General features: G+C 51.6%; 1 protein-coding gene across 1 annotated transcript; it reads right to left on the bottom strand.

Annotated features, from left to right (window-relative positions):
• Positions 1-18,832: 18,832 nt before the first annotated feature.
• On the bottom strand, positions 18,833-25,464 carry LOC112629412. Its single transcript, XM_025392980.1, has 3 exons — positions 25,443-25,464; positions 19,360-19,566; positions 18,833-19,027 (listed from the first exon to the last, which is right to left on the bottom strand). Exons 2-3 carry the CDS (start codon positions 19,527-19,529, stop codon positions 18,892-18,894), a joined length of 306 nt encoding a protein of 101 aa, XP_025248765.1. The 5' UTR covers positions 19,530-19,566; positions 25,443-25,464; the 3' UTR covers positions 18,833-18,891.
• Between the last annotated feature and the right edge of the window lie 1,224 nt (positions 25,465-26,688).

The following is a 26,688-nucleotide window of genomic DNA, read 5'->3' as shown; positions in this document are numbered from 1 at the left end:
GCTCCCCTGCATGTCGCTGGGATAACGGGAAAATGATGAATGAGGCCCCATCACGCCCTGCTTCCCAACCCGTTCCCATCCATGACAAATGGTCCCTCTACCTCCACAGGGTCTTTTCAGCAGCCTTGGTTGGGAAGCCTTGGCAGCACTTGGTGGAGATTTATGCCCACCTTCCCCAGATTCTTCTTTTTCTTCTTCTTTATTCCCTCAAAGATACGTTTTTATTTATTCATTCCACAAACGTGCTCTGCGTGCCTCCTGTGTGCTTCCTCCTGGTGATAGAGAGATCGGGTTCAGTACACCCTCCTGTGTTGAACACCTGCTTTGCACTGGTGTCTGTGGTCAGATTTCATCCAAGGAGACAGGCATGAACTAAGCACCTACTATGAGCCAGCACTGCTGAGCCAAGGGCCCTGGCTTCTAAAAGCTCTGCCACAGGGTGGCTGAAACCCCAGCCCCGTGGGTACTGAGGTCCCAACTTGGTGATTTTGCAGCCCCTCTTGGTTTGGATCGCCTCAATTTTTACAAAGAAGGAAGCTGCTTGTTCATCAGAAGTGGGTCTTGACCCCGGAGCCCCGACCCCAAAGTTGGGGAGACAGTGTTCAGAACAAAAGCCACAGCAGTGCACCCTCCCCTCTGTGGACCTCGGTTTTCTTACCTGTCCAAGGGTGTGAGCAGAGAGGCAGGACAAGAAGGGAGCAGCCCTGACATTTGGGGGTTCTCTGAATCCTTGAGGACCCCTGACAACCGTGAGCTAAGTGGGTCTCCAGGACTGCACCACCCGCCGTGTTTGTGCAGAGTAGTGGTACACAGACAAGGGTGGGGGCAGTGAGGGGAGCACCTGGTCCTGCCCAGGAGAGATCAACCAGATGGTCTCAGGGCACCCGTCACCTTCGCTAGGTCTTGTTCACTCCATGCAACCGAGGCAGTGAATACAGCCCTCAATCACCATCAAGCAGAGTGAAAAACACAGGTCAACAAAGGTCTTTGGTTTTTCGATGCCCATCATGCTTGGAGTCTTCTGACAAAGCAAGCAGCCCTCTCCCCAGGCCAGACACGCACGAAAGCATCCCATTTCATGGGTGACGGCACCATGTTGGAGAGACGAGGGGTGGGTACAGAGAAAAAACCATGAACATTCTGGAAAGCTAAGTCTTGGGGAAAGTGAGCCTACTTCACCATATAATACCAAGAAAAGAGGCCCATTTGATGAGCAATCTGTCTTCCAGGACACAGGGGCTATTCCTAAAGCCCTTGCAAGCAGGGTAAGAGCACACAGCCTGGAGCCAGACCCTGCCCCACCTCCAGCTGGGTGACCTTGGTTGAGTCACTCAACCTCTCTGTGCTCCATTTCCTCAACTGTGGAACAGAAACTGTCCACTCACAGCAGCTGATGGGGCCCAGGACCAAGGCAAGCACCCCTTTAGGACAGCTATTACTTCTCCTCTCATCTCTGGCTGAAAACAACAAGGAAATGGGAATGGAGGTCCAGGTTGTTCAATTTCCTAACCACCTCCAGGAGACATAGTGGGGATAAACCAGGCCCTTGCGCTGGAGAAAGGAGCACACCTCGTGAACCTGGACCGGCGGCAGGGTTTACACACCGCCCTGGAGATGGGACAAGTCACTGGCCCTCTGGCTGAAGGGTCCGTGAAAACCTTCATCCTGGCCACCTGGGGGGCACACGTTCTCGTTTGGCTTATCTGATGAGAAAGGCCCTTTGTTTATTCTTTCTTCTGCGCAAACAATAGAGAAATCAATCATTTTTGCTTTTAATGAAATTCGGCATCGAGTTTGGCACAGGGTCACTGTGTTTGGGTTAGAAATGGGCGGGGAACATGCACGCTGCCGAATGCCAGGCTGATGCCGGACTCACGTGTAATTCTCAAGTGGCAGGTGATGCACCCAGCACTCTTCGCGAGTGGTGGCCTGGGAGGCTCGGGGAGGGGGGCCCGTGTCTGTTAATGCCACGGTGTGTGGGGATGGTTACACTGAAGCTATTAAATAAGGCTAATGTCACTCTCCCCCTTACACGCACATTTAATATATTCCAAAGATGTGTAGATGCATTAACAGCAATTTTCATCTCCAAATGTTCCCATTTAGTCAGCCCCATGCATAAAATATGAGCCCTAACACCACGCTCCAGCCCGTTGCAGATGGAGTTCCCCAGAGCATCTGGCTCTCAACGCTGGGGCGTTTGCTGGAGGGGCGGGGGTGCGCTCAGTCAGCATCTGCAGGGGAACACGGGGCTTGTCACTTCCTCTGGGGCTTTGGTGCCCCTACCCTCTGGAAAGTGGAAGAGAGAACCCAGACCCAGCTGACTTGTGCCTCCTGCAACAAATCTCAGCCTCATCCTGGAAGGGCAGAAAAAGCTGGAAAAGCAAACAGCTTTGAACAAATGGGAAGAATTTCTAAAACTCGATTAACATATTCATGTCCTCCATCACCACATCTTATTGAGTGCCTGCTTTTGTGCCCTGCACCTGCCTGGGGATTCACCTGATCCAGTCCCTGTCTTTGGGGACTCCATTAGTCAGTCAACAAACACTCCTGTTCTGCTACTGTTTCAGTGCTGGGGACACAGCAGAGGATAAGAGAGAGAGAGAGAGAAATTTCTGCCAATGAGAGATCTCACAGTCTAGGACACAGAGAAAGTAGACATTAACATTAGGCAATTTCAGAGAGCTGTAAGCTAGGAAGAAAACAGTAACGGGGCAACTGTTAGAAAGTGATGGGGAAGAGGCAAGGGAAGAGCTGCTTTTACAGGGTTATCAGGGACGACCTTGCTGAACAAGAGACATTCCATCCCCTTGGGAAGTGTGAACCCCTGGGAAAGGAAAATGCAAAGGATGTGGGCCTCTAAGGAAGGAAGGGCTGGAGCCTGGACAGGAGGTAGCCGAGGGCAGAGCAGGGCCGCCCAGGACTCAGCTCCGGAAGGAGGGGCGTGTGCAGGGCCAGAACGAAGGATGGAAACACATGGGGGATAGGCTGTGGCTCCAAAAGAAGAGGGGGGCTGCCACTCCGGGGGCCTGGGGAGTCCTCGGACCATCTTGGCACCAAGCCCGAGGGAAGGGGCCTGCAGAGGTGCTCTGGGCAGTGCAGGTAAACAGCTGGACTCTGCACTTGCAAATGCTCTCCCTGGCAGAGGGAGGGGGCACTGGAGGGAGACCCAAGTGGCGAGAGGGGCCTAGCTAGTGGGGCCGGCCTCTCCAGCAGGGTGTGGCCCAGGGGCTGGGGAACAGGGGTGCCGAGGGAGAGTGGCAGCAGCAGCCCAGAGGGACGGTGCTGGGGATCCCCACTCCCATGCTGGGCACAGAGAGGAGCGGTCCTGAGGAGAAGCCCACAAGAGGGAAGGCAGGCACAGGGCTGCGACTTCCAAGGCAGTGATGTCTCAATCGGGATGATGGGAGCCAGGCTCACGAAGCCCTCCCGGGCCCAGGAGCTCACTGATCAACAACGAGCGGTAAAGGGCAGCCGTAGCTCATTCTTTGGGGTCACTCCTGAGGTGCTCCTTGCCTTCGGCCCTGGACCCTGGGCATGGGCAGCACATTCTGGAGTCACTAAGTCTCCAGGTCAGCTGCAAACAGGCCTCTGGTCATCTTCCTGTAGTCTGGGCAGGCCAGGGGTGCAAATATGACATAAGCATCAGGTAGCTGAAGGCCAGCCCAGCCTGGAGGACGTGCCAACTGAAGCAAGGGCATGGCGGGTGCTGCCACTGACACTGGAATCGGGGATGCCATTCTGTCACACTTCCAAAGCCCTCCAGAACAGGGTGGAGCTGGAAAATTAACAGGCCAGGTGACACAGGTCCTACACAAAGTCCATGGGGTCAACCAGCACAGAGACAGCTGCTGCCTGGAGTCGGCAGCGAAGAGGAAGGCATCCAAGGTGGGATTCGATATCGGAAAGAGGTTGACTGTATAATATTCATCATATAGAAAGTGAACACCTCACAGGCAACCTATTTCAGGTACCACTGAGCAGCGCTGACTCCGGGAAGGAGGCTTCTTCCTCAGTGACGGGCCCTGCCACCCGCCACCTGCCTCCAGGGCGGAGGCCAGCACAGGGCTGCAGGTGGAAGTCAAGCGCTTGCTCGGCCACCAGCCATGCCTCTGGGGACCCCCAGGGTGCACATCTGGCCCTCCCCGACATCAGCAGGTGCAGGAATCATGCAGGCGGGATCTGACACTGAAGAGAGACTGATCGTGTCTTGTGTGTCATGATTTCTGTGAATGCAACACAGGCCACCTCTCCTCAGTTACTGTGGGGAGCAGCACACACACATGGCCACCCAAGGCAGCGGCTCCCACCCAGGGTCTCACAGCACTGGACGAGCAGAAGGCAGCCCGGGTGCAGGGAATGCATGCAGCCGCCCCCAACACCCTGGCAAGGGGCGGGTGGCCTTCCAGCAGGATGCCTTCCAGCAGGACTAGCTCCCCCGAGTCCTCTGCCTTGATGGCACTGGCCATGAAAAACAGACTGAGCCCCGTCACCCATTGCTCATCAGCTTCATGACCGCTCCCCACCCCAGTGCACAACCCCAGCATCTTCCCCAAAGTCCACATGGCCCCCCGAAAGCTCTCCCAAAATGATTCGATGGCGGGGGTCAGTGCAAAGGATGACAAATGTCACCTCAGCCCATGCATTCACATACCCTGAAAAGGCCCACTCAGGCGTGGCGCCCGCACACCACTGGGCGGTAGCGGTACTGAAAACAGGCCATCTGTGTTATATTCGTCATTAATAAAAGCGAACTCATCACAGACAACCTCTCCTCAGGTACCCAGAGTGCCATCGGCTCAAGAACGTGGCTGCTGCATCCCATGGTGCCAGCGTCGCCCCCGGGAAGCTGTCCTGAGGATGGATGGGACACCAAAGGTGAGAAGACACAGAGACAGGAAAGAGACCCCGCCCGGCCCACCCTCAGTGACCAGGCCCCCACTGAGACCGTGACTCCAAAGCACCTGTCCCGCTCCCACCCTCCAAAGGGCTTCATCTCCAACGAGTCCTCCAAGGTGAGATTTGATACTGAGAAAAGATCAACCATGTATTATTCGAAGTCAATAAAGCGAATATAACACGGTCGATCTCCCTTCAAGTACCAGGAAAGGCGCTGAGCTGAAGCGCGATCGGCTCCCCGGCCCGCAGGCCCCACAGGCTGCAGCGGATACGGACGGCTAGTGGACCAGGTGAAGTACATTAGAAACAATTACTTTCCAACTGGTCGACCATCCATCCCCGTACCCCAGAATGGTGCTGATGCTGGCGTCCTTCCCCGAGGTGCCCCAGCCTCCAAGATGGCCTCCCTGGTGGAATTTGATACCGAAAAGGGGTTCACCGAGCAACATTCGTCGTCCAGATGCAAAGTTGCTCGGGTAACCTCTCCCCGAGTACCATGGAGAGGCTCAGATGCTCGAACTAAGGAGGATGCTTGCAGGCGGCCGTGATTGCGGAAGACCCTCCCCCAAGGGCAGCACAAGGTCTGGACATTCAGAGACCAGAGTCTCACACTCTCCAAGGACGTTCCCAATTGCCAAGTCCAACCATTCCAACCCCTTCCAGAATGACTCTGGAGACTCTTCCCAGAAGGTGAGTGCAAGACCCAGGTAGGATCTTATACTGAAAAGACGGCAACCTTCCTTGGGCACCTTGCTAAAGATGAAGATGAAACCCTGCTGCTCGCACCTGCTTTTCATTCCCAGACCCTGAGAGGGGGTGACCCTATAGGGACCCCTGCACAAGCACAGAGCCTCCCTCCCAGCAGAGGATGCCTTTGGCAGGAGCTCAACAGGGCACAACGCTGACCCCAGACCCGCGGTCTCACCAGCACCATCTCCAGCCCACAGAGGCATCACCCCAGGATCCCTCAGAGGGTGACTTCACAGTTATCAACAGCTGGCTGACCATCTGATTAGCCTCATAAAGCAAAGTGAGACATTAAAAATAAGGGACTGGGGGGATAAACGCAGCAGAAGAAAGCAGGAGAGTCACAGATGTCTTCTCTTTACAAGGGTCAGGGCAGCCCTGACCTCAGAACCCAACCTTCCCCAGACTCAGAGAACACCCAGAAGGCGCCTCCTGGAGCGGGCAGCCAACAAGCATCGGGCCGGACGACAGCTGCCACAAGCAGAGTCCGGATTCTGTGCCCACCACCCATTCTATGCACTTTGGAGTGGGACCGACAGCAGAATCCTTTCCCTGACGTTGGCATGAGCTCAGAGAGCCCTCTGCATCTTGCTACAAGTGGAGCAAGAGGCCTGCCATGCGGGGCCTGCTGTAAAGAAAGAAAAGATGTCACAGACGACTTCCCGTCAGGAGCCATGGGCACCGACCTGCAGCAGAACCTCCTTCCCAGGGCAGGCATCACCTCCCAAGGTGGTCCCGGAACGCACTGGAGTCGGCAGGAGGGGAGCAGATGACACACACCATGGGTACAATCGGGCCTCTCCCATGGGCGGCCCTCAGGCACCTACCCTGGAGAGGGCTCTGGCTGCAGGCTGCCTCTTGAGGGTGCTGTTGCTTCTGGAAATTCTCCAGGTAGGGCTCGATCTGCAAAGAGAGCCATGTGCAATGCTGGTCACAGACAAAGAACGCCAGCAAACAACGCGCTCTTTCCACAGCCCCGGCAAGGTTTCTGACCTTGGAAACCAACTCCAGAATGACTTTCAGCCTCCATGACCAACTGACATTCAGCACCAACGAAGGGCATGTCCTTGGGACCAGCATGGAACCATGTAAGGTGTCAACAGCACAGTCTGAGGAAGGACTAAACCTCAGAGTGTTCCCGGATTCCTGTGTGTTCAGCAACAGCCTCGGAAGTGTGAAAGGAAAGTATCTCAGGCCCCTAAAATCACGAAGGAAAAGTCAAGCTGGAAACTGCTCAGGATAAACCTGCCTCTCGTTCCATTCAAAGTCACCGCTCTGCTCACTGAGACAGATGCATATCTGATTTGCCTCCTTTGGAAAGCCTCATCAGAAATGCGAAAGAATATAATTGTTTGTGTATCACCCATCTGTGACCTGGAGGCTCCCTCCTTCTTCCTGCCTTCATTTCAAGTCGTCCCACCTTTGCAGGCCAAACCAATGTACTTCTTACGTATATTGAATGATGTCTCATGTCTCCCTAAAATGTATGAAGCCAAGCTGTGCCTTGACCACAGGACGTCCTGAGGCTGTGTTATGGGTGTATCCTCAACCTTGGCAAAATAAACCTTCTAAATTAACCGAGAGCTGTCTCAGATTTCCTGGGCTCACAGAAGCAACTGTCCTGAAAGACCAGACCCCACTGATGGTAGAACTTCTGCTTCCCTCGAGTCAGCGTCTCACCCAGAGCCCTCCGTGGGGATGGAGGGAGACCAGGTGATGCCTGTCAGTTACGTAGTGAATACTCTGGGGACAACATGCACCCAGATCCCCGGGAGGACGCCTTAGCAGTGTGTCACACCTGAAGTCAGCACACCTTTCCAGGAAGCTCTCGGGAAGGTTTGGGGCCGAAAGGAAAGATCAACTGCGTAAGGGAAGAGACTGTATCCCATTTTTTGACCCTAGATTCCTACTGACCCCAGCAACTCCACTGTAAATACACAAATGTAACCATCTTCACAAGAATTGCACCGACACTGATTTTCATAGAAATGTGTTTTTCAGAGCGAATGCCATTACACTAATCCAATTCCCTGTTTAGCTGTCTTGACTGCGCTGTTGAGCTGTTTGCATTTCTTTTATTTCCCTTGTTATTTTCCCCAAATCATTTTCATTAGGATCAATTCTTTTCCATTTAAAAATCTGAATAAAGATTTGGTTCCTCAATGTGCTTTTGTCTACATCGAATATTGCTGTTTATCGCCGCCGCCACCATCAATTTCCTTCTGCGGCTGCCACGTCGGCAGCTTTCTATTTCCCCAGGTCAAATGTCGCAGCCGAAATGTTGTCAAGAAAATTGGATTCTTCTGCCAATTTGTACTCAACTGAACACATTTAGTGCTGTGCCGTTTCAGCTGCTTTTAGTTTTATTTTGTGTTGATTATTTTTATCACTATTATTTAATACAAATGGGATGAGATACTGATGGCCTCTATTTGTTTCATAACCCAGGAGAAAATTGGGACCAATGTTTGGCTGGGGGATAGAAAGAGAAAAATAGAGACAAGGAAAGGCATAGAAAAAAAACACAGCACTTGTGAGCGAGACAGGGGTCTGGGGCTGCAGCCTCGTCACAGACACTGCCAAGGGTGAGCGCTTTGTTTATCCGCAAGGTCAAATATCTTTCGAAAAAAACTTGGTGCGGTCGAAACGTCTTCGGGATCAACACAGCCAACACGGTGATGTGAAGAGAGAGGGTCCAGGGTAAGAGCTAAAGCCGACGTGACACCAACGCCATCCTCCCCGGGCCGCAGGCCCCGCCCCCATCATGAATGAAGCTTGTGTTCTCTGATCGACATCTGTTCTCATCCACCGCAGAGGACTGCAGAGGGCAGACCACCCACATCTACCCCATCCATTCTTGCTCAAGGGAGGGGCGTAGATGCCCCTGAGCTTGCCACTGGGTCCCGGAAGCCATCCCAAGCAGGATTTGATACTCAAACAAAAGTTGCCTTTGTGTGATTCAACATAAATAAAGCGAATTCACCAAGGGCAACCTCTGCTCAAGGGTCAAACGTCAGCACAGGCAAGAACACACCGAGATGCCTCTTCACCAAAGGTGGCATTGCCTTCGGGGCCTCCCTGCTGACTCCAGCTGCAGGCTTGCTGGCTCGCTCGCTTGCTCTCTCCCCTCTTGCTCTCTTTCTCTCTCTTTCTCTACCTCCGAGGAGCCCCCCAGGCAGTGGTCGGAACACGGTTGGTCATGGACCAGCTCCTGTAGCTGTGGAGCAGGCGGTGTGGGTGAGGCCATGCGCACACACAGCGTGGGTCAGCCCGAGCTCGAGTCAGCCCCTGGTCACCTATCCTAGGGGGGCTGGGACACCAAGGTCCCTCAACACAGGGGGTTGAGGGAGGACCTGACCTGAAGGTTGGCGACTCCTCTTCCAGTGCAGCATCCTCAGAGGGTGGGTGGGGCTGTGTCACAGGGACAGCACAGGTTCAGGTGACTGTCCTCCATGCACTCCATTCCAGGAGGCCTCAAAGAGAATTCAACCAAGAAAACAGGTCATGTCGCCTATTCATTCATTCAGCATCACACCTACTGTGCACACCTGGGGACACAGCACCAGGCAAGACAAACAAGGACTCTGCCCTCAAGGAGCTTCCATTCTAGCGGCGAGAGGACAACGAGTGCAGATGACATAACATTCATATAAGGACCACCCTCAGAAACAATGCTTATCCTACAGCCACATGCCACATGCTGTCTAGACACTTCACAAAGAGCACATTTCCACTCCCCTGTTAACCCTGCTTTACAGAGAAAGAGACTGAGGCCCACAGGGCTGACAGGTGAAGGGATTTTCCAAGGGCACACAGCTGGCGACATAAGATAGTAACAAATGCTATTAATGATTCTCATCTTGCAGTAGGAATAACTGAGTCATGCCATGGAAACGCATCTTTAAACAACATCAGTTATCCCTGCCGAGGAGACCCCTCCACCCCTTGCTTCCCAGGGGTCACCCCGAAGATAAGGTATTTGAGGGGGTAATGTGAATGTCTTCCATTCAGCCAGGAGCTCCTTTCCCTAAAGTGTGCCACACAGCCAAGATGATTTCACACCTAAAAAAGTTGACTAAATGTGGTTTATTCACTAATGAGTCTTCAAGGACGCGACTAGAAGACCACCATGTCAACTAAAACGTCAGCATCATTTCGGTGAATTCCTCCTAATGATGGCCGGGACGCTGGGCCAAGTGATGTAAGTCACACAGAGAGCGCCTGCCGCGGAGGTGATCCACTTCCTTACCCTGAGCAGGTGCCGGCTGGGCTTGCCCCTCGTGACGTTTCCCAAGAAGAATTGAGTACCGAAAGGAGATTGGCCATGTAATACTCATCATAAATAAAATGAACACACCATGGACAACCTCCATTCGAGTACCTGACTCGGGCTCTCACTTCCAGCGCATCCCAGCAGCAGGCCTGAGGACGGATGGGATTCCGAGAGTCAGGAAGGTGGCAACAGACCACCCATGAAACACACTCTGTGGTCCGGGCCGTACTCCATCCCTTACTTGCAGTTAGCGTCTCTTGTAGGAAGCCATTCAGGGAGGGACGTGCCACAGCAGAGAGGTCTGCAGAGCACCTTCTGTGATACGTGAAGAGAGCGCAGCAGGGAAGACAGCAAAACGGCGTCTTGTCAAACACAAAGTGAGCTGACAAGGGAGCTGCTGCCTCTTTGGAGGAAACCGCCGTGGTGAGCAAGCAGGACGCCTGCAGGTGCACGGTCCACCAAGAAGAGTGTGCACATGGTCAGCGTCGCCATCCATCCAGGCATTCAGACACCAGTTCTAGTTCCTAAACTCGGCACCACCCGAGGGTGCTTTAAGGCTAGATTTAATGCTTTCAAAAGGGTCCACTATGTAGGATTGGTAAAAGAATAAATTGAAGGCATCATGGAAGACCTCTCCACCAGTACCACAGAGTAGCTCTGAGAGGAAAAGCCCCACTTCTTCCCCAAAGCTGGCACCATCTCTAGAAACCTCCCCAAGGATGCGGCACACACAGGGTTAGGGCCGGGGCACACGGCCTCAGGAAAGCACATTCTCTGCTGGGTCAGCTATGGTCAACGGTCCCTTTGCTTACCCTGGAGAGGAGCTGACACCAAGGTCCTGCCCTGAAGTGAGATTCCGCTCCAGGAAGCCCTCCAAGGCGGGATTTGGTACTGAAAAATAGGTCAACCGTGTATGATTCGTCACAAATAAAGCGAAGGCAACACGGATAACCTATCTTCAAGTACCTCACGCTAGCACAGACCCGGTGTCAGTGCCTCTTCTCCAAAGTTGGCCTCCTCCAGGAAGTCCCCCTAGGAGACAGTGAACATTGAGGGTTAGCAGACTGACTGCAAGAGGGTTGAAAAGAAAGCACACGCCCCATATTCAACCATCCCATCCTGGACCCTGCAGCCATCCAGACCTCAACGCCTTAGCCAAGGTGGGTGCACGCCTGAGAAGCACTTCCAGGGAACCTGATGGTGGAGAGGCCAAGTGCACAGAAACTCGGCATTTGGATCAGAGCAGGATACGTTCCCTTATCTCACATTAGCATCGAGGCTGACAGTAACAATCCTTTCCTTACACAGGCCTTGTGTCCAGGAAGTCCTCCAAAGCTGAGTCCATGACAAAGAGGTTGACTTTACAATATTGATCATAAAGAAACAAATAGCATTGAATGCAAACTTAATTAGACCATGGCATGGCACTGACCTCAGAATCATGGCCTCATCCCCGAAGGTGAGCATAATTTCCAGGAAGTCTTCCTAAGGATAGATTGTATGCTTGGGGTTAATGGTACAGCATATATGGTTTTTCAAAATCTTCCATTGTTAACAGAAAATTCACATACCTGGCCAGTGGGGCTGGCTCCCACGACTATCTCAGAAGTGGGCATTGCCATAAGGCATCCTGCCAGGGTGGAAGGTGACACTGAGGAGGGGGCATCTGGGTAGGATTGTTTTAAATAGACAAATGCACAGTGCAAATGACAACAGACTGATGTGCAGACAGAGATGGCAGCAAGGGGCCAGATGACAGACTCTCTTCTCCTCCAGCACATAATGAAATGAACAAAACAGATTATTTCACCGAAGAAAAGACCAACTACTGGAGTAGAAAAGTGCTCATAACATGAATAAATCCTCAAAACAAAGGAATGATTAAATCTACTCATCAAGAAGGCATACTATGATTCAGAAAAACTAATGAATAAAAATAGCGATTGAGTCATAACCCGGTAAAGTCACCAATATTCAAGACTAAAGAAAGAATCAGGAAATCTAAGCAGGAAAAAAAAAGTTCATCCATCCAAGGGGAAAGAAGCTGTCCCCAGGCTTGTCCACAGCAGTGGTTTAATACCAGAAAGCAATGGAGCAAAGTTTACAAAGTTCAGAGGGAAGAAACTGGGAGCCAAGAATGTCATGCCAAGTTCACCCATCATTCAGCTCAAAGGCTCCATCCCAGCAACAAGCGCTGGTAAGGAACCCTCTCCTCCAAAAATGTTGAGAAGTGTTGGATAGAATGCAACCACAGCCAAAATCAATTCCCAAATAAACATACAACTGAAAGGCAAAACCCTCAGGTGTTAATGAAAAAAATTAGTTCAGAGCAACATGTTTGCAACCTGCTACTAAGGGACCTAAGGGGTGCTGTGCTGGCTAGAGGCTCCAAGAGTCTATAGTCAAGTTCAAGTATAAGCAGAATAAAAAGACATGACCGTGGGTCCAGGAGAAGTTGATCTAGGAATGGAAAGGGGAACCAGAAATTTTTATAATAGCCAGGGATGATAAGAGCATTTGTCATTTTTAGGGAGTGGATAGAAAGAGGTCTCCTGTGAGATACCAAAGCTTCAGGACAAAGATATGGTGAGGACTTATGCCAACCATATGTCTGGGAATCTGTAAGCCAACAAAATGAGTTAGAAAACTGGCACCAACTGGTAAATTCCTTGGGGTGCCAGGCAGAACCAAATGCAAACTCATGTACATAGGGATTGAAACAAAACAGAAACACCTTAGTGCTCAACTGATGATAACCTCACAACACAAAGCTACAAAAACCACAAAGAAAAGCACCATCATGAGAGTCAATAGATTCAACAAAGAAAGGGGCTTGTATCCCTAAAGCTGAAAGAAATTATACAATACATATCTTTAAAGGTCAAATAGAACAGAATGAAAAAAAATGGACAGATGAGAAAAGGTGTAAGAGCAATGGTCAGACATTCTCAAAGATGAAATACCTCACAGAACATAGTATCCCAAAGTGTTTCTAAACAAGGTTTGTGAAGATCACTACATAAAATAGTCCAGGTAAGTAAGGGCTACATGGAGAGGCCCCATTAAGACAGCTAGTGAAAGCCTCAATGCAAAAGACAGTGGACAACAGCTATAAATTTCTGAGAAAAAACAAGTAGGCTGAGACTTTTATACCTAGCTAAGCTGTCCCTTATGCATAAAAGAAAGAGATACATATTCGTAAATGCACCAGAACTCAAGGGTAGTGTCTACGAGCTATTCTCACAGAAACAATAAGATCAATTCCATTGAGAGACAAATTAAAGTTAAAAACTAAAGAATGGAAAAACCTCAGTTAAAACAAACAAACCAACCTTGTGGTCAGAAATGAATTCATTTAAATATAGAACTATGGCTAAACACTTGCAAGAATTATAGTTCTAGAACAAATTGCAGATATTTATAATGTAAAATTAAAATATATAACTGAGAAAAAGCAGGAGATAATAAGCAAAGAATAAGAGTGCTGACTTCTTTGTCTTTCTGAACTAGGAGTGAAACTGAAATAGTTAAAAACCGTAACAATCCCAACCACTTAATTTTTACACACTAATTTTTCTTAATTTTACAGGGATCTTTTAGGAGTTGCTACCTCTGGCGGTGAAGCGAGAAATATTTATCAATCATTTCAATCTCCTTTAGCTTGTTCTTTATGATAAATTGAAGTAAAATTATAGTTAGCATTTTTAATAAAATGATTAGGTACAGTGTGATCTCATATTTTCTCTGTGTCTGTCTTGTTTTTCTGTTTGCATGTATGCTCAGACAGGTGTATGAAATTTCTAAAGCCCTTAATGGTTATTTCTGGGTGCCCAGAGAATTGGGCAATTTTCCCTCTTTTTCATTTAGATTTTTCCACATCGCTTGAATTTTATCATAAGCATGTGTCATTTTTATAAATATGGTAATAAGGTAGAATAATTATCCTTTTTGAAAAGAAAAACAAGAAATTGAAAATGCAACTATCCTCTGTTCTTAAATTTGATGTGGCCTCCAGATCAACAGATGTGGTGAATCACCCTTCCAGTGAGTCCCCAAAAACGCTGAAATCAATGCCCCTTCCCTGAATTTGTCAACATGTCTAAGAAGTCCTTCCTCCATGACAAGATTTAACAGTGAAAGAGAAGAGAACTATATATTATTTTTCTTTGAAAAAATACAAAACCCAGGAAGCAACATGGGCACCACCACTTCCTCAGTCACAGAGGGGTCTTGAGCACAGATCACATGCTTCTTCCCCAGGAATGCACTGACTGAGGATTAGGAGTGCTAGCAGCACCTACCCATTGGTTACAGGGCCAAACACATGTTCAGTTGCACTGGTGTGGAACCAACATGAGTATGGTGTCCCCTAAATCAGCATCAGGTCCAAGAAGACACCTGGTGAGATCTGATACGGAAAAGAGGTCGACCGTGTATTGGGCATCATTAAATAATGCGAACTCACCACGGACAACCTCCCTCCGAGTACCATGAGGTGGCACTGCTCACAGCATTCCTGCATCTTCTGCACAGCCTGGGCAGCTTGGGAGTGGCCTCTGAGGGTGGATGGGACCCTGAGGATGAGTGGACCAGGTGGCTCAAACCCATGCTCTCCAGCCAACCCCAGGTTCACCAACCCAGGATTAGTGCGCACAGAAATACCACTTCCTGTGCTCAGCTGGCCATGCAGGCAACACTTAATAATGCAAAGATGTCAGTGGCACATGAGTCATTAAAAATGAAGCAAACCACACACAAATGTGTCTGCAAAAGCAGGCTAAGCACTGCCTCCTTGGTAAACCTGGGATTCCCTTAAAGGAATTCTCTGGAGGGTGTGAGGCTGCTGTGGGTTAGTAAACCAGGGATCACACAGAGTCCTGTTTCTGTTCTCTTCTGTATCCCGAGGGCTGACTATTAAAGATGCTTCTAGATGCCCAAGATTCAACTGCAAGGTTGAATTTGATAGGAATGAAAAAAGAAGTCAGCCATGTGTATTTCAATCTTAACTTCTAAAACATTAGGGCATCCCAACAACCTCTCTCGATTTTCCTAAAGCTGGTAGCGCCCCAGGAAGTTGTTTGAGGGTCAGCCTGGACTCTAAAGTTAGTAGGTCAGTCACATGCATCCTCAGAAAAGTGCTTGCCATGGGTTCAGCCATCCAGAAACCTACCTTGGAAGCAGCTCAGGAAGCCCTCCGAGGCAGAATTTGACACTAAAAGAGAGGAGAGCCGTGTATGACTCGCTTTGATGAATCGAATTCATCACGGCCAGCCTCTCTCCAAGTACCACACATGAACACTGGTGAGTAGTAATCCATTGCCTCTCTTGCAGAGGTGGCCGCCCCTCTCGGGAGTCCTGTTAGGAATGGGTGGGATAGCGTTGGGTAGTGGGCCGAGCCGAGTGACATACACCCACATTAAGTGCATGCTCACCCGAGGCGCACTTACCTTAGGGGAGTGCTGAGGGCACCGCCTTCTCCCCAGCAGCAACGATGCAGTTCGTCCTCCTGGACAAGACAGGGAGCTTCTGTGTAGCTCACTTGTTCCTGACAGGAGAATCATGGCTGTTTCCCAAAGCCGCAGCACCTCCATGGAGTCTTCTAGGGAGAGACAGGATGCTGGGCATTAGAGGACAAGGTGACAGCCCTAATAAACGCAGCACATGCTCTGGGAAGAAGGATTCAGTCACACACCCAGGAGAAAAACTGGCCTGCATCAGGTCCCTCAACAGAAGACAACGTGGCGTCCAACATCGGAAGTCAACACTTCAAGGAGGCTGCGACTGGGTGAAGGAGCCACCAAGGTTGACTCATTGCATTTTAAGTAAACACACACCCCCAAGAGTACGTGTCATCCCGGTCCACCAAGCAGTCACAGCAAGTCCATGGCCGCTTCCCCAGAGGCGGTGGGAGCTCTGGAAAGTCTTCCTGGGCTGGGAGTGATGCTGAGGGTTGGTGACTAGGTGGCCCACAGGGTGAACACAGTGCACGCCCCTCTGGTCAACCAGTCACACACCCTGGACGGTGCTGACACCAACATCTCTTCTGGAAGTCGGCCTGGGGCCCAGGGAGCCTCTCTTCAAAGCCTCGGGAGGTGACGCAGAACCACAGCTGATTCCCCAGAGCTGGCGAGACCCACAGGAAGGCCTCTTATAGGTGCATAGGACGCTCGAGTTATCGGGCCAGGTGACTTACAACTAGGTCAGCGCACTGTCCATGGCCCGCCATCCATTCTTGGCTTCTCCACATGGTTGACACAAAGACTATGTTTCCTGAAGCTGCCATTGTGTCCAGGAAGTCCTTAGAGGTAGCATTTGGTACTGAAAAAAGTGTTGTCCGTGAATGATTCGTCATAAGTAAAGCGAATCCACCACGAACAACTTCTCTTCAAGTACCACAGAAAAGCAGAGACAAGACAGACAAGGAGTCCCCTTCCACTTCTCCAAGGGGAGTGGCTGCCAGCCACCATCCTGTGGACAGAGTGGACACCGAGCATTAGTGAGGCAGCTGACAGGTGTTCTAGGAACACCCTGCAGTTTGGGCAACCCTCCACTCACCTCCCCTGGAGTGGTGCTGGCACAGGCCCCCTTCCCTGGAGTCGAAATTTTGGTCCTGAATCCACACGCGCAAGGTTTAGGAATGAGAAGAGGGAGGCCACTTGTCGCAGGCCAGGAGCGCTCAACAGTGTGTAGACCCCAGGGTTTCTGAACAGGGCCTTGGACTTCTCAACAGAGCACACTGAGTTATCCATCAAGCATGTCAAGGTGCCAGCCAAGCTCCCACAGGGCCCACTGAACGGGGGAGGTCCAGAGAGAGCCCCCTTTTGCCACTGCAGGTGCCCCTGGAGAAACTGCCCAGCTCAGACACACCAGCCCCCTGGTGGGTTCCCCATCACTGCCCTGGGTGGATTCTCTATCAATGCCCTTGTGGTCAGAGTGATCTTTCCAACACAGACCATGCATCCCCCCTGCTCACAACCCTTCCAAATCCCCCATCTCACTCAGAATAAAACCTGGAGTCCTGCCTCTCCCAGCTCAGACCCAGTGACTCCCAGCAGCTTGGTTCAATCCCACTGGCCTTCTTGCTTTTTCTTAAAGATGTCAGGGGGCTTTCCATGGGCCTTGCCCTCCTCCTGAAATGCTCCTACCCCAGATCTTCCTCTGGTCCAGCCCACTCCATTCCCACCCACATCCTCAGAGAGAGCTCTCCAGACCCCTGTATTTAACACAAAGGTCCACCTGCTTTTACCTCTGTCACTGTAACCTGCTTTCCCTTTCTCCATAAAACCTAGCAGTGGACAAAATTACACTTCCTAATTCATGTGTTCTCATCCATCTCTTCCACCAGAATGTAAAGTCCACGTGAGCAAGAACTTGATTTCGTTCTCTGCTCTATGCTAAGGTCCAGAATCACCAAGAATAGAGTGTGCACTCCATCACTGTTTATGGATTGACCAAGTCATTCCTTGTTATTTGATCAGTTCATGAACCATGTAGTTATGCTAAAAACAAAAGAATCTGATTTTTTAAAAAGAGAAAACCTGATCAATAAAATCATGGTGGCCAAAGCCACCAACCCTCTCAACAGCCATTATGGCCATGGGCAGGACACAGCTCTGGCTGGAGAGTGAGCTGAGGGAGACGCCTCAGAAACAAAGCTCAGACTACTCAACTAACTCTCCACAAACTCTAAAAGACGTGGATGCCAAGTTTCCCCAGAGGGCAGAGCTACTTCCAGAAACCCTTCCCCGGCAAGATTTGACACTCAAAAGTTCTGCCCTGGAACAAAAGCAATAATGATGACCAGTTACCTATCAGTCAGTCCGGCTGATGACAATAACACTACCAAGCCAACATGTCTCCAGGGATTCATCTTACCAAGGGTGAGGGTCACTTGGAGCAGGTGACAGACGTCTTGTGTGAATGGGCTTCTCACTGGTCGACCTCCCCCAGTAATGTAGTGCAGACACCAAAGCCCCTTCCAGAAAATCACAGCCTTGGAAGCAGCCATCTCCTCAGAGATTCGATTCTGGTCATGGCTGTGGCACGTGAGGAAGCTCGTGTCCTGCGATGGGCTGCTCACATACATACCTTGGGTGGCAGGTGAAGGAAGCCAACACCTCCTGCCTGAGGGCGGGACGCTGTCCGGGAAGCCCTCCAAAGCAGTATTTGATACTGAAAAACTGGATGTCCCTGTATGATTCGTCATAAATAAAGCGAACACAGCAGGGATAACCACTCTTCAAGTACCGAAGGCTGACGCTGATGGCCCACGTCTTCACCAGAGTCTACCTTCCTTCTAGCTAGTCTGCCTGAGGATGAATTGGGGACAGAGGGTTAGGAGAGTTGAGGGGTGCACAATGTCAATCAAGCCCATGCTTTCCAGTCAACCATGCATTCCTGCCCCCGAAGAGGGATGAAGGGCAACAGATCCTTCCAGAAAGCTTCCCCGGCAATATCCATACTCAAAAAAGGCACCAACCCTCCCTCGTGAGACTCGGCACAAAAAAAAACAAACCCGGCAAGGAGAAGGTCCATTCAAGTGCCAGATAACAGCATGGCCTAGGAAACCACCACCTCTTCTTCTGAGCTGATGTGGCCTCCAGGAGAAGTCACTGGATAGGTAGGAACTGTGGATCAATTGACATACACCATTTATAAAATGTACGTTCTCTGATCAACCATCCATTCCCCTATCATGGACAGTGCCCTGACCCCCAGGTCAGGGTCCTGCCGAGGGACCTCTCCAGGGAGTCTGTCCTGAAAAACAGCGGTCCAATATGATGAGCCACAAACCCAGGCGAGGCCCCACAGTCAGCCTGGACGCTGCTCTGCCCCCGAGGCCTCCAGAGCCTGGAGGCCACTGTGTGTGAGGCTTACTTCTAATGAAGGCACAGGCTCTGCCATGGGCCATCTTTACAAGCATTTTGGGAGGTGCTGACACCAATGCCTCCTTTAATAATTCCTTGGAATTATATCCAGGAAAGAGGTGATGCTGAGTTGCATTTGTAGCAGAGAAAGCATTGTAGAAGGAACCTGCTACAGGTGTGGACCTCTCCAGGTGTGGCAGAGGAGTCCCCTTGCCTCCTCTTGTAGGTAGCCTGGATGCTGAGGGTCAAGGACAGAGAAAGCCTGTGACCTGGCCTGACAATCTGCCCTGTGGCCTCTGGTCCAGCAGTACCTCCTGGACCATGGCCTCGTGCTGATGGCGAGAACATTTCCCTGGAGTTGCCCTCCCTTCTGGGGGGCCCTCACGGGCAGGCTGCATGGATAATGAGAATGAATGAGCCATTTAATAGGTATCATCAATTCAGCCCCTTCTCTGCCTGGGACACAGAGTGGGGCTAAGCACTGAAACGGTCTTGCCCAGAAGTCCCCCAAGGACTGGTTGCTTGGGCCAGCGAACACTGGGCATCGTCAACAGACCCTTCCCCAGGTACCTCGTGACGGTGCTGACACAGGCCTCCTCTCTGGCGGCGGGACACCTCCACACATTCTCCCACCATGCAGGAATGAGGCCAACGGTGTGGTCTTTGTCATGAAAAATGCAAGAGCGCTCCGGCGGTTCCTCACCAAGCCCCATGCCGCGACATTCACAGCGCGTCGGCATCCCCCGGCCAGAGCCTCCATCACTTTTAGGGCTTCTCCTGAGGGTGGAACGAATTCTCCGGGTTAGCGGCGCAGGGAACACGTTCATCAACAAAGTTCCTGTCCCTGCGTCACCTCTGTGCACACACCTCAGGCGAAGCCGACAGTTTTCTTACTGTGAAGCTGGCACCCGCAGGCACCCATACGAACAGACTCCACACAGGGACCCCCGCGCACTGGCCGCCTCAGATAAGACAAAGCATCGAGGCAGAGAGCAGTGGGGCTTTGCAGCCACTCCAGGATGCTGCCCTGCACAGGGACTACATCCTGAAGGGGGCGGGGCTGGGTGCCACCGTCCTCCACTGTATTAGTCCATTTTCAGGCTGCTGATAAAGACATATCCAAGACTAGGCAATGTGCAAAAGAAAGAGGTTTGATTGGACTTACAGTTCCACGTGGCTGGGGAAGCCTCACAGTCATGGTGGAAGGCAAGGAGAAGCAAGTCAGGTCTTACGTGGATGGCAGCAGCAAACAGAGACGTTGTGCAGGAAACTCCGCCTTACGAAACCATCAGCTCTCGTGAGACCCGTTCACTATCCTGAGAACAGCAGGGGAAAGACCCACTCCCATGACTCCGTCACCTCCCACCAGGACCCTCCCACAACACGAAGGAACTCAAGATGAGATCTGGGTGGAGGCACAGCCAAACCGGGGATCAAGGACAGCCTCCCTTCTCCATAACCAGGGGCCATGCTGGAGTCCGTGCTCTCCTCCCAAACTAGGTGCTACGTGCAGGAAGCCCTCTGAGGCAGCATCACAGAGCCAAAGAGTCATTAGCTGCGTGGTCTCCATCAGGAGGCAGCGAAGGGAACCTGACACCATGCCAGCATCTTTGAGTGCCAAGCAGTGGACCAGGAGATCCCACCAGGTCGGCTGGCAGAGCCTCAGGGAAGCTGACCTGAGGAGGAAGTGGCACTGGGCCAGTGACCTGGGTGAGGAGTAGGAACAGAGCCCAAGTCGCCCTGCCCTTCACACACCCACAGAGGCACTGGACTTCATCCAGGGAGCCACCCTGGGCCAGATCCGACCCTAAAAAAACAGGCTGTCCTCAGAGGAGTCCGCATGGAAGAAGTAACTTCTCCTCAAGTGTCCCAGGGCAGCGGTAGACCTTGTCCTCGCCCCCAGGGAGCCACCCTGAAAAGCACTGGGTCCAGAGGGTCTGTCCCAGGAAAGGACCTAGCCCTGTGGCTAAGCCACAGGCCCCAGCACTGGGGGAAGGCAGAGGTTGGCATTCAAAGAGGAGGGAACCTCACATAACTCGTAAAAACGCATCGCATTCACAGCAAACACAGCAAAGCAATCCAGGGCTCTTCCCCCCACCGGCCTCATTTTCAGGAGGCCTCCCTCACACAGCACAGAGCCGGGGTGCGGGCTCTCAGCTCACACAAGGCACACACTCTCACGTCTCCCGTGGGGGCGGCCCTCCGAGGCAGAGTCTGATATTCAAAAAGAGGTTAACCATGTATTATTCATGATGAATGAAGCGAACATAACACGGATAACCTCTCCTCAAATATCCTTGAATAGTTCTGAAACGAAAACCATGGCCTCCTCCCCACCGTTGTCTTTGCTTCCAGAAGATTCTTCTCAGGATGAGCTGAATCCCAGGGCTGCAGCGGGGGCAGGGAGAGGTGTTCACATCCTGCAGAGAAAGCACACATGCTGGCATCAACCTTCCATTCCCGTACCTTCGTCTCAGGGCCCAGGCAGCCCTGGCACCAAAGTCCAAACCCTGACATTGGAACCATGCTCAGAAAGACTTCTAAGGCAGGTTCCATTAAAGATCTAGAAAAGCTTCCTCCAGGGATTCCTGACAGACAGGATTTGATGACGAGAAGCCACCAGAATGCATGTCAGAGATAAGCAAAGCCATCGTGAAGAATTCTGCTTCCAACAAAACGGGGTGTCACTGATCCCTGAAGACAGGGTCCCTACCGCAGAGACGGTCTCAGTTCCTGGAAGTTCCTCCCGAGGGTCACAGAACTCCAGAGCCCAGGACATCAATAATGAATAAGCATGCCGTTGACCCCCACCCGACAATCTTGCAGCAGCTTGACACCGGCGGCCCCTCCCTGAAGCAGGTCTTGCATCTGGGGAGCCCTTTGAGGCATGATTTGATTTAAAGAAAAGTAATCTTGTGATATTTATGCATGTGAAGGTGAACCCTCGTTCACAAACCAAAGCATGGCACATTGCTTCTGGGCCGTTCTCCCATGTGGGGAGACAGAGGACGCACATCACAGGGAAAGCACCTGGTCTCCAGCCCTGAACCGCTGCACGTGTTGTCCACAGACCGGCGGCATTAGCATCACTTGAGAACTTGCTAAAAATGCAGAATCTTGGTCCCTGAATCAGAATCTGCTTTTTAACAAGATCCCTAGGTGATGAAAATCTTAGGAGCATTTTTAAAGTTTGAGAAACACTACTCTAGCCAACAATTCATATGCGCGCGCGCGCACGCACACACACACACACACACACACACACACACACACACACACCCCCCAGAGGTGCTGCCGAACACAACGTCTTATTCCATGAGAGTCTGTCTGAGATGGGGTGGTTCCCAAGGAAGACACAAAGCCATGCCACGCCCACCAAGAATAACCCAAACACCCAACAGACAGCTGCTTAGGAGCTGCCAAAAAGCAGTAGTAGTAACAGGAAATGTACTGAGTTTTTACTAATGTTTGCATTCCCTACAGGAAGGTTTTCGTGCTCAGAATGGAGGCTAAAGATAGGAGAGGCTGGACCCAGATGCCCCGGTCCACCATCTATCTAGAGAGATGCTTGACCCTGGCATCTCTCCAAGGAATTCCTCGTAGTTAAGATTAAATAACAAGAAGAGAAAGAGGGATGAAATAATTGTGAACATCTTCCAATAAAACAGTATGGCACCAAACCCCTAATGGCATCTCCACCCCAAAGCTAGCATTTGTCCAAGGAAATCGCACTGGTGGCTTGCCTTCTGAGATCACTGGATTCATTATTATAAATCAATGACACAGTCACACTCCATGGTGGGGCAGGCACCGATGTCCCCTCGCTGAAGTCAGCACTGTGCTTTCGAAAACTTCTGAAGCAAATTTGGATACTAAAACAATGGTTGTCCGATATTAATCATCATAAATATAGAGACCATACTACGGACAGCCATTCTTTAAGCACCAAAGAACTGTGCCATCAAGAAGAGCTGGGCATCTTCTCCAAAGTTGGTGTCTCTTCCAGAAGGTTCTTCTCAGGTAGTCCAAACAATGAGGATTAGCAGGTCAGCTTCACACATTGAGAGTCAAGCCCATGCCTTGGGGGTCACACTCTCGGGCAGGGAAAGGGGTCTGGCCCCAGTGATCTGTCTCTAAGGTTTGCTTCATGTCCAAGAAGTGCCTCCAAGAGGCAGGATTTGATAAGTCGCTTGAATGCTGGGTCACCCACAACACACACCCATGGCCAATGCAAATCCTTGGCAGCACCAAGGAGTCCCATGGCCCCTTGCCAAGCATGGCCCCGCCTCCAGGGTTCTGAGGTTAGGGCACAAGTGTCCCCACCACAAACCAACTGCATGCACCCTCATCCCCACCCAGGCATGAGCCCCCTGGGAAGGGCTGATGCGTGCATCCCTTTACAGAACTTGTCGTGGCATCCAGGAAGTCTGCCGAAGCAGGATTTGATACTCAAAAAGAAATTGTCCTTGTATGATTCATCATAAATAAAGCGAACACACCAAGGATAATTTCTCCTCAAGTATGAAACAGCAGCACGGACAGGAACACCACCACCTCCAGGTCTTTAGCTCAAGGTTGGATGGTGATTGCTACCTGGCAAACCCAGTCACGCACACGCTCATGCACACACACCACGCACATACAGGCATGCACAATGCATGCACCATGTTTGACCTCTCTTTAAGCACCAGGAAAGCAAGATGCCATAGAATTCTCACTCGGCTTGGCGTTCTCGCTCAAGAGTTTGCTTCAAAGTGTGGATAGTGGCTGAGGTCAAGAATCCAGGGACTGTCTCTCTTAAGTGCAGCAAATGTTCTCGGCACCCCTGCTGACCCCCACTGCATGTGGCATTGTGTTTCAAAAGCATCGTGAGAATGGCTCAGCTGCCAAGCATCAACACTGTCACTGGCCCCCACTGTAAACACCGTGTGTGCTCTGGGCTTCATAGTCCGTTCCATACCCGACAAAGGACTTGACTTCCATGTCTTGACATTGTTCCAAAAACCCACGGAGAGATTTTAGTCATAAGACCACCACCACCCCCCCCCCCCAGTGATAGTTTCACAGCACACAAGGGTCCTGGCTACCACCTACGAAGTGCTGACCACCGGGCTCTGCTCTGAGCCGTGTACAAGTCTTAACTCATTCAGCCCCAGCAGCCCACGAAGTAGACGCCGACGTGATTCCCATTTGACATGTGAGACCACGGGCACAGCACGATGAGATCCTTGCCCAAAGTTGGACGGTTAGTAAATGTCAGAGGTGGGATCCAAACACAGGAAATCGAGCTCCAGAGTCTGCGCTCTTGATACTGAAAAAGTGGATGACCCTGTACGATTCGACATGAGCAAAACGAACAGGACAGGGATAACCACTCTCCAAGTACCAAAGGTTAGCACGGAAAAGAAAGCCACTGCCTTGGGTGGACTTGGTATGTCTTCAAGGCGCGGTCCTGGGGATGAATTAGATGCTGAGGGTTAGTGGACCAGGTCACATACCCCAAGCAGAACATGCACACTCACGTACCGAGTAACAGCAGGGACCACAAAGCCACTGCCCCGCACCAGCGCCACCCCAGCCATCAGCCCAGGCTGGTGACTGCCCGCTCAGGAAGCAGGGACCCAGACCACACACATCGTGCATGCTTTTGGCCCCGCCCACACTGCACCAGGAGAGGGGATGTCCCAGAGGCCACTGCCTTCCCTAAAGTCATCCATGTGCCCGTGAAGTCCTCTCTGTGAAGTGGGGACCCGTGAGCAATTTGCCACACACAAAACGGATACACACGGTCATGCACACACATACCGCATCCCTTGCTGAGTGTGGACTGGGTCCAAGACAAGGTTTGATACTCACAGAGAGCTTGCCCTTGTATATTCCATGTCAATAAACCGAATATACAAAGGGCAACCTCGCTTTAAGTACCAAACAATAGCACTGGGCAGGTTCCTCACTATCATTCACAGGGCCGGCCTCGTCTCCCGGGGTTCATCCTGGGGGAGGAGGGGGTGGGAGACGCGGGATCAGCAGACCAGGTGGCAAACACCACCTGCCAGCCATGTGCCCATAGGTCAGCTCTCCATCCCAAAGAAACCGGGAAGGGGCAGACGCCAGCACCCCTTCACCGGAATCAGCCTCATTTCCAGGCATCACTCCAGATTAGGACTTGTTCCTGAAAAGGAGATCCACCCCACAGGCCTTCCTGGGCACACACAGGGCTCAGCTTCTCCCTTTCTACAGGAACTCCCTGGGCTGGGACCACCATCTCCTTCCCAGTGTGGGCACCTCTCCAGGAAGTCTTCCTAAGGATGCACTCAGCACCGAGGTCCCAGGCACTGGATGAATTTACACCTTAGACAAAGCAAAGGCCCTGTGGTCACCATTCCTTCATCCATCTCACAGAGCCGTTAACACCAGTGTCATTCTCCATGCCAGCCCTTGCCCCATCCCTGCCAGAGGCTGGCATCGTGTCCATGAAGCCGGGCTAAGAAAGAGCTCATGGTCAACAGTAGTCAAACCCCCATGCCCCGGAGTAACTTAGGAAGCAGACCCACAGCCCATTCCCCACAGTGCCTCTCCCTCAAGGAGAGAGGAGCAGGAGCTGCCGGTCTAGGTGGCAGGTTGTGTGACTCATTACCCAGGCTGGCGCTCACCTCTCTTCACCAGGATGTTCACTTTCCTTGGGCTGAGGATGCGGCGAATGCCCTTCCTGAAGCTGGCTTCGGGTCCACATGACCCCTATGGCAGTCGGAGTATAAAAAGCTGGCAGTCACACGGCCCAAGGAGTGTCTCCACAAACACAGAACGAGAGTCCCATTCTCAGGCCGCCATCCTAGGTGTGAGCAGAAAGCCAGCAGTCAGAGGCGGGCACAGACATGGAGGTAGAGGCAGGCGCCCTCTGACGTCCCACATTCACGCACCTGGTGCGGGGCTGACGGCTCCCACGGCTCATCCCCAGAGCTGCCTTCATGGGCAATCACAAACGACAAATAGAAACAAACCACTCTTGCAGATTCAGCCTGGGAACTGCAAGCTGGATCATGAACACCCAAGCATCCAAAAACAAAAAACAAAAAACGCGATGAGCACACCTCAGACCCTTCCCCAAGGTCAATACCACCTCTAGGAAGCCCTCCTGGGCTGGCCTACCAGGCTGGAAACCAGCACAGACAGAGCCAGTGCTCCGTGCTCCAGCATCCCTCCTGTCTGTGTTCCCCTTGAAATGATGCAACATCCAGGTCTCCCTTATAAGGCTGATGCTGGGAGCAGGAAGCCTTCTGGGTATGACTTGGTACCAAAAAGAGTCAGATCGATGTGTGATTTATCCTTAAAAAAGCAAACCACCATGAAACTCGGTGCACACAAAAAGGACCCCCCTCTTCCACTGCCTCCAGGGAGTCCACAGGAAGGACCAGCACAGAGGGCAAAGGCAGAACCCAAGGGCCAGGATCACAGCCAAGCTCACGTTCCCAGGCAGGAAAGCCAGGCCGTACCTGAGACGGGCTGACATCCGCGGCTTTGTCCTGGAGACAGCAGGGTCCGAGCGCCTTCCCCGACAGAGTTTGATACGCAAATAAGAGTCTCCCCCTGTATATTCACCATTAATCAAGTGAACATACAAAGGGTATCCTCTCTTCAAGTACCAAAGAGTGGCTCGAAGAGCAGGTGAGGACCACGCCAGGTCTTCGCTGGAGTGAACATCTCCTCCTGTGAGGCCTGAGACCAAAGGGGAGGGGCCAGGTGACAAGCCTCATCTGGCTGACCCTGGAGCTGGGCCTACACCTTGCAGGTGGTGGCATGGCCCTGAAAGGTGGCACATCCAGGACTCCCTGCAGCGAGATTGGCTTCTAAACAACAGAACAGGTGGGCATGACTATCAATGTACTCAGCATGCATGGG

Source organism: Theropithecus gelada, chromosome 7b (assembly GCF_003255815.1).
Source record: "Theropithecus gelada isolate Dixy chromosome 7b, Tgel_1.0, whole genome shotgun sequence".
NCBI classification, from domain to species: Eukaryota; Metazoa; Chordata; class Mammalia; order Primates; family Cercopithecidae; genus Theropithecus; species Theropithecus gelada.
This window is presented reverse-complemented; position numbering and strand designations above follow the sequence as displayed.

Coding starts and splice junctions, on each gene's coding strand:
- LOC112629412 (XM_025392980.1), bottom strand. CDS start 19,529: ATGCCGACGCGCTGTGAATGTCGCGGCATGGGGCTTGGTGAGGAACCG. Junction 19,028..19,359: donor TGTGTCAGCACCGTCACGAG/GTACCTGGGGAA, acceptor CTTGACCCTCAG/CATCCAGGCTACCTACAAGA.